General features: G+C 61.9%; 2 protein-coding genes across 2 annotated transcripts; both read right to left on the bottom strand.

Annotated features, from left to right (window-relative positions):
* Positions 1–1,103: 1,103 nt before the first annotated feature.
* LDBPK_161040 (hypothetical protein, conserved) lies at positions 1,104–1,283 on the bottom strand (the record flags this gene model as incomplete). Its single annotated transcript, XM_003859743.1, has 1 exon — positions 1,104–1,283. The coding sequence occupies one exon, from the start codon at positions 1,281–1,283 to the stop codon at positions 1,104–1,106; it is 180 nt and encodes a 59-aa protein (XP_003859791.1).
* Positions 1,284–6,972: 5,689 nt separating this feature from the next.
* On the bottom strand, positions 6,973–7,398 carry LDBPK_161030a (hypothetical protein, unknown function; the record flags this gene model as incomplete). The annotated part of the gene is made up of 1 exon (XM_003859742.1): positions 6,973–7,398. One exon carries the CDS (start codon positions 7,396–7,398, stop codon positions 6,973–6,975), a length of 426 nt encoding a protein of 141 aa, XP_003859790.1.
* Between the last annotated feature and the right edge of the window lie 890 nt (positions 7,399–8,288).

Genomic DNA, 8,288 nt, shown 5'->3' with positions numbered 1-8,288 from the left:
GTTCACAAAGTAGTCGTCGTTCATGTACACGTGCACGGGTGTCATGCTGCGCACGCGCCACAGGTGCTGCTCGATCACGTGCGAGTCCACCGTCAGCCGCATCCCGTACGGCATCACGGCGTCCTGGTGCACAGTCGTCACGCGCAGGTGCGTCCCGCTCGACCGCAGCGCCTGCACGCGCGCACCGCCGCACATCCCAGCAAGGAAGTTCTTCGCGCCGTCCACCCACGTCGGGTGGTGCCCGGGCGACACCATCACCACGCGGCCGCGGTGCCACCGCACGTGCTGCTCCACGCTGCGCAGGCTGTGCCGCAGCTCGTCCGTCTCGCGATCACGGTTGTCGACACCGTGGCCGGCAGCAGCTGTGACGCGCTTCACGAGCTCGGCAAAGGTTTTGCGCGGTCCCAAGACGGGTCGTAATAGCGAGGGCACACACGACAGATGTGAAAAGGGTGTCGTCGCGGTCGTGGAGGTAGTATTGAGTGGCGCAGAGGTAGTCGCAGCCTGCAGCCCAGACAACAGCTCTCTTTTCTGGTCGGCCGCCGCCTCTGCGGGCATCTCTGCCGGCGTGGCTGCATAAACTTTCCTTGGTGAGGTGGTAGAGGCGCCTGCGGTGAAGTCGCGATTCAGCGACATATACGAGTCATTCTCGGCCTTGAGAACGGCCATTAAGCACGCTTTTTGGACGAGCTTCCGATACTGGTGGTTCGCCTCGCTGCCGTTGACGAAGCTGTAGGTGATGTCCGTGTCGCCGAAGCGCTCAAGCAGCTCCGCCGGGGTGAAGGTGCGCCGCTGGATCTGCAGCCCAGGCAGGAGGCGCGGCTCCTCCGGGGCGTACTTGCCTTCCTCACTGTAGTGACTACGATCCCCGCCGCGGACTCGCGGACCCACCTTTCGCGCACCGGATGCTTTCGTTGCTGGCGTCTTCGTTCGCGAATCGTTGGAGGGCAGCTTGAACTTAGCGGAAGGCAATGGCGGTGTGGTGGGCCGTGGCATCCCAGTCTGGCCAACGCCCTCACGCTTCGGCTGCGCCACCACTGCTGCCCCAATGTCGTGGGGCACAGCTATCGTGGCACGAAACATGTTGTGGAGCATCCAACCCGCTACGAAGCCAGCAAGAAACACACACACGGGAGGATCAGTCGTCGTATCCCGCGGCGACGCTCGTGCCGTTCTCGCGCAAACATGCTGCCGCGCCCCATCTTGGCAGGAACATCTGGAATGAACGCCGTCTCTGCCGCAACGCCAGCCTTGGTGCCGCGGCTTCGCTCATGATGACTCATCGAGTTGCATATATATATATATATATATATATATATGCATTATGTGGATGTATACATGTATGTGTCTGTATGTGTTTGTATGTGCAGGCCTTTAAGAGCAGCAGGTTACCAAAGGAAAGCACAGCAACGCAGGGAGCACGAGGCATGGGAGAAGTGGAGGATGCGTGGATGCGCTGCGTCACATTCGCCCCTCCACGTGTGTGCCCCGCCCCATCGAGTGTCCCAATCCCTAACGCACATACGCCCACGTGCTGCAGCGCGTTTTCTTTTGTGTGTCTGCGTGTGTGCGTGTCTTCTTTACGCTTCAGACGCAGTACGGAATAGAGGGGAGGGGGCGGTCGAGACGGAAGAAGGGCACACAGCAGCCAAGCTATGGCTAAGCGGCGCAGACTTCAATGGCGAGACGCCCGGCACGTGAGAGAGAGGGGGGAGAGACGCACTGAGCAAGGCGGGTGACGGCGACGCCATACGGAGGGCTCTAAGTCAGGTGTCTTCCCTCCTATCCCTGTCACTTGATGTTAGTCGGCGCTGCAGCGTGCAGGAAGGGTCGAATAGGACGAGACAGCGCCTTATTAGTGAAGAGCATCTCTCGCGAAGAACGAGTAGGGGCGGCGTGCCGCCGACGCGAGAGAATGGCGGTGTGCGGACAGATCTGTGTGTGCGTGCAGTATATGCTATCGTCGCGAGCACGACGCGGTAAGGAACGAGGGAACATGATGGAGATCGGGAGAGAGCGCTAGGGTGTGGTAGATATACGTCACGCGACGGAGTGTGTACAAACATGAAAGCACAGCAGTGTCTCTCCGCTGAGCATGGGAGCGGCAGCGATCATGCCCACGACAATGATGCATGCCACTGCACGTTTTTGAGTGCACTCGGCTGCGTGACGCAGCCCAACACATGAGTATGCCGCACGTGGGAGTGGGTGTGGGTGTCGCTCAGCTGGACTCTCTTTCTGATGCCGTTGCCCTTCGCCTTCCCGTGTTTTGCCTGCATTGGCATCGGCAGCCATGACGTCGTCGACATGAAAGACGCGCAAGCACGCACGCAGACACGAAGAAAAAAAAAACGAAGGAACTGTGTATCTCAGACACTCACGTACACAGGCGCAAACCCAGGCTACCTAGCCTTCTGTAAGCCAAGATGACTAGAACGGCGCACGAGCCTCCTCGCGTACATACCCCACCTACCCGCCCGTCTGCTTGCTTCGCATCAGCTCCCATTCAACGCCCGGGTAAGGCGTCACACAGGGGAGCCCCGTGTCTTCCTCCGCCAGCAGCCAGAAAAGAGACACAGACGCAGAGAGGGAGGAGGAGGGCTGTTGCTCAGACACATTCCACAGCGCACAGCGAGAAAGGACGAAGGAGAGAGGAGCGAGCTCGGCGGTAGGTGGGGCGGGGAGGAGAAACTCCTACGCCACAAGCAGGGCAGAGGCATCCACCCGCGTCTGCCCGAGTTTTGGGTGTGGGGACGCCGTCTCACGTGGAGGGGCCGTGGAGGTACCCCGGAGGGGTTTGGCGTAGGAAGGCATACATGGTTCCTCTTGTAGCCAAGTAAACACAAAGTGCCTCGAGGCCCGCCCCAAGCGCGAGCCAGGCGGGGGTGTGGTGGAGCGGGTCAACAGCAGGGATAAGGGCAGCCGGGAAAAACACAGCGGGCCCTGCAGCCTCGAGGCCGGGTGAGAGAGAGAGAGAGGGCAGTAACAGCACAGTAAGGCCATCGTTCTCGTTGCGTGTCGCGTGCGTGTCAGGTGGACGTCCATTGTTGTGCGTGCTCCCGCCGGACAGCCGGCATGACGTCTACAACAGTCACCGCTCAGGCTAAGAGGAAAGACAGCAGACAGCGCGGCAGTGCTGAAAGGAGGGGAGTGAGGCATGAGGGGTGCGGAGAGGGTCATCAATGCCAGCTGCAGCCCTTGGCCCCTTCCCTCCTCAGCTCCTCTGCTGCGTGTTCGAAACAGCACTCTCATAGAGCTGCGGTGCTCTGCCTTTCGAAAGGCGCCATCACATCATGGCGCACTAACGCCGCCGCCACCCCCACCTTAGCCCCTCCCCTCCGCCACACACACGCACACGCACACACCGCAAGCCCTCCCACTCCTCCCTTCATTATTCGTGTCATCGGCGCGCACCATCATGCTAAACCTTGCCGCTGCCCCCGTTGCCGCCGTCCCGCCTCGGCCATGAGCGCCTTCAGGAACGCCTCCTCTTGCGCCTTCCGGTGGAGATGATTGGCGTGCGGGAGCCACCCCTCCTCTTGGAAACGGACATTGCTCACAATGAGCACAACCCACACAATGGCCCACAGCGTGAGAAGCGCCACTGCCAGGGCAACGAGGCACGTTATCAAACTCCTGGCGTGGCCTCTCCGCCTCGCGCGAAAATGAAGGCGCATTCAACGGAAGAGGCTGAGTCGCGCCAAGACGCCCCTCGAGGCAACCGCGCCACCTGCGCCTTCGTCGCCACGCAGCACCAAGTCGAGCGGGCGGTGATATCTAACTGTGAGATGCGTAGGGACTCTGAGATCGAGTCGCACATGGAAACCTCACCGAGCATGCAGCAAACGCAAGCTCCCTCTCCCCCTCCCTCCTTCTCCAGCTCGATAATACGCGGGTCAATGGGGGGAGCTGCTTCAATACCTGCGTGTGACCGCCAAGCGCGTCCCGTGTGGTCATGCGAGGGTTCACAACGGCGAAAAAATTGCTCTAGTCCGCCACACTGGCCTCTGCAACACATTATACGGAAAAGAGGAGGGACGGAAAGACACGGGGAGGGAGCGAGTGAGGCGGTCGAAGCGTATTATGCGCGGGTGCATGTAAAGATGCACACATACATAATATGCATAGATATATGCCTATATATATATATATGTGTGTGTGTGTGTCTACGTATATGTATGCATAGATATGGATGTGTGTGTGTGTGTTCACAGGGTCAGATAAGCGACCCGGGGGAGTTGAGAGGTGCAGAAGGTGGAGAAGGCCGGGCGTTGGCACACACAAATCAAGAGAGAGCGCATGGAGCACTCACACACACAGACTTGAGTGGGAGGTAAAGTCGAAGTGAGAGCTGAGACGAGAGAACATCTATATAGAGCAGGAGAGAGGGATGAGGTCCATCAAGACGCATAAGTGTAGCGTCTCGGTGAAAGCCTCTCCCCGTCGGCCTCACCACGAGCAGACGCCCGCGCATGCACTCAGATATGTCTGCCCCATGTACACAGAAAAAAATGTCATTGAAAACGGTCATGAGTCGCATGGATCCTGTGCATCCACGAGGGCGCATCACCATCGTCACGGAAAACGAAAAGAATGGGAGTACAAAACAAAAACGTATGTATGCGTGCGCACGCGCTAAGAAAATGGATAAAGAAGTCGACGTCGACGCGATATCGGAGGATGAGAGGAGCGACCAAGGGAAGCCAAGAGGCAGTTCAACGAACCACAGGAGCCGGAAAGACGGGATGGGAGTATGTGTATGTGAGTGTGTCGGTAAGTGTTGCCGCTGAGCTGCTTTCGCTATCCCATACGGATAGTCCATCCGCGCCACCTTCGCATCTATACGCTCCGGCATGTGACTTGGCGGATTATCGCTGCGACGGTGCTGGTGCACCGTCTCCACGTGCTCTTCGCACACATGCGCTGTGGGGCCGATCGGTACGGGAGCCCTTCGCGCCTTTTCTGGCCATCGCCCTTGGTCTGCCGCCCTCTGGATGCCTTGTGTCGATGCGATACACTGTGTCACCTCTGTGCCTGCCAGCGCGTGCGCGAAGTGCTCACACCATCGGATCCTGGGGCCGGCTTCGGAACGGCTTTATTGCGTGGGGGAAGTTTCTGGATGGCTTGCCCACATGCGCCGCGGCAGGTGGGACGCCGCTATGAGCCTGTGGCGGAAGGAGGGCATTCCACTACCACGGCCTCCACCCACATGCCTTTCCCAGGAGAGGGTCTGTCAAGCGAAAGAGTCCCGTGCATCAGCATGTGCCTGCGCACAGCGATCTCGCAGTCTGTCGATCTGAAGAGGGGCACAGGGAGGCAACCACAGACACCCAACGGGAGGCGCCCGTGCCGCAGGAGCGAAATGCCGTAATTAGATCATTGCCCGAAACGATGTGTGCCTCCAGCCTCGAGCGATCCACGAATCTCGCGTGGCATATCGGGCACAACGCCAGGTCGGATGTCCTCAGAGCGAGACAAATATGTGGGACGGGGGGCGGAGGCACCACAGCTCTAGCGCCGTGGCGGGCAGCACACTGTCTGCACGCCATGCTGTCACCGCCAGCCACCTACCGCTGCACGAGTCCCAAGCACAGACAGACGCCCGCGCGGAGCTGAGCGAGCATGGCCTCCCGTCACATCGCGAGCCCAGCAGCCTTCCTCTTTGGTGTCGGGCCGTCGCAGCCACGCCGCCTGTGTGTCGCAGCGTCACGCTAAGCACATCGCGGACGCAGGGGATGTCCGCCCGGAAGTTGAGACCGGTGTTCCGGTCCGCGATCCGTGCGGTGGGCGTCGCCTCCTCTCACACTGCGGACCTCGCACGCTTGTCAGCTTCGCCGCCGTGTTCCTCCTCACAGTGGACACAAGATTACGGAAATCAGAAGCGCACGTAGCGCGCCAGCAGCGTCCGGATTGGTGCCCAGATACGTCGCCGCATGCCACCCACCGCTTCCGTAGGGTCCCTGCCGACTGCCGTGAGACGGGAGAGCGACTCCGCAGCGACTGCCACACCACTTTTTTCAGCGTCTACGCTGGTCCGGCTGCCTTCGCAGTGGCTCCAGTCACAAGCCCTCGTCACCCCGTGCGAGGCAGCCGCCAGACACGCGCGGTACAGCAGTGCGACGAATCCGTCACCGCAGCAGCGCCCCTGCCGCAAGCTCTGCCCACTCCATCCTCCTCAGGCTCCCCCCACCCCACCAGCAGGGCAGCCAGGGCTGGGGGTGGCATACACCTGAGTCACGCCGACACCCCGCCCATGATGTGGACGGCGCCAACGTGTGCGTCGTCGCAGGTCGCTCCGACGCAGCGCCCTCCAGGGTCTGGCCGCCGACATCAGCAGCAATACATCCCTCTGACCTCGCCACGTCGTGGGTGCCTGGGCCCTGGCATTCGTCAGCAGTGGTGCGACGTTTGCCCGGGAATAAAAGGGCGGGGGTGCCTGCACAGCATCCTCCCACACACACACACACACCAAGTGGACGGGGCGGGGGGCGGGGTGCTGTCCCGTGTGTGTGTATGTAAAATACCACGCACCGCGGCGCCCTCCCCCTCCCTCCCCATCCCTCAGCATCAATGAGCAGACACGGGAAAAAATAAAAGGAAACGACCATCAACGCGCGCGCCGATAAGGAGGGCAAAGACGCCGCGCGAGGATTCGGTGCGGCGAGCTCGCAAGCGGCACCAGAAAGAAACCGCGTGACGGAAGGGAGGGAGGGGGGCACGGAGGCAGAACGGCAGCGGTGAAGAGAGGAAGGGGCAAAAAGGGCGGTAGCCTTTGTACTGCGCGTGCACGTCCTCAGGGGAATACATCACCACCCGCCACCTGCAGCCTGCCTCTCGCTCCCCCGTAACTGACCTCAGCATCCTGCGATACCCCTCCACTCCCGTCTGCCCTCTTCACCACAGCACAGCCGTGTTGACCACTTCGAGGGAGGGCACTGCACACGCACGCACGCTCCCGAGAGCGTGCGCCGATCAGCATGTACCCCAAAACAAGGCGGAAAAGATAAAAACATCACTGGAAAAGAGAATGATGAGAAAACTAAGAAAACATGTGTCAACAACAACAAGAGAGACGCACACGCACACGCATCGCCAACCCGTCCGCCCCCACCAACGCGGCCAACTGCGCAGTCTCATTGCCGCCCATGCCCACCTCAGGCGCAAGGACTCAGCGACACCGCCCGCATCCTTCTTCATCGAGTGTGTGACGTAGAGGGCGCGGGGAAAAGAAGGAAAACGGCCACGAAAGCACGCATGCCAGTTCAGCGGCGGGGGCGGGGCAGCGCCACCACACCGCCCCGCATCATTGCCAAGCACCAGCGCTGAGCGAGCCAGATCAAGGGCATGAGGGGCGCAAGCACACACACACAGAGAGCGAGGGAGAGTCAGGCCGCCCATGAACACCGCTGCAAGCAGCAGGCGGGCGTTGCTGAAGGGAGAGAGGCGCACCGCTCACACACGCGCCGTTGTGCATCACCGCTTGCCATCTCCAGCACACCGCCCAGCACGCCACGGCCGCGACGCGCACGGAATATGCGTCACTCCGCCACCCGCCCACAGCACCTCCGCCCCCACAACCCTGCACCTCGCAAGAGCCCGTCCGCATATCGCTCTACGGCACCGACCACCGCACCTCCGCGCCCATGTCCTCGTACGCCTCCACCGGCAGCGGGTACGTCACAAGCAGGTCACTCTCCGACGCCCCATTCACCCAGTGCACCGCCTTCGCCTCCGCGTCCTCGCGCGACACAACCAGCACCACGTCGCCCTCCGACGGCCCAACAGCAACGGCGCGGAAGTCCTCCAGCGACAGCGTCTGCGCAGGCACCGCAAGCGCGTCCCGCAGCGCAGCAGCGCTCCGCACAGGCGCCCCGCGCGTCCGCGCGTCCACCACGAACCCGTGCACGCGCAGCCCAGCGCCGCCGGCGCCGCACGTCGACGGCAGCTCCACGCCGCCCCGCATTTCACCCATGGCGCGCCGGGCAATCTCGGCAACGCTCTCACCCCGTGCCGCGGGGTCCACGCTCACCTGCTCCTTGTACGCGCACGCAGGCGCAGGCATCGCGCTCACCACGCGGTGCCCAAGCGCAGCGCGCGCCTCACGCAGCGCCGCGCCGCCGTGCTGCTCCACGCTCACACGCACGCCGCCACGGTGGTGCCCNNCCGTCGGCGGCATCGCGTCCGCCCGCCCCTGTCGTCGGCTCCGGTGCAGCTCCAGCAGGTACGGCAGGAACTTCGGCGACGCCTGCCACGGCCGCGCCATGATGAAGGCGTTGTACACAAACGGG

Source organism: Leishmania donovani, chromosome 16, assembly GCF_000227135.1.
Source record: "Leishmania donovani BPK282A1 complete genome, chromosome 16".
In the NCBI taxonomy this organism is placed as follows: Eukaryota; Euglenozoa; class Kinetoplastea; order Trypanosomatida; family Trypanosomatidae; genus Leishmania; species Leishmania donovani.
This window is presented reverse-complemented; position numbering and strand designations above follow the sequence as displayed.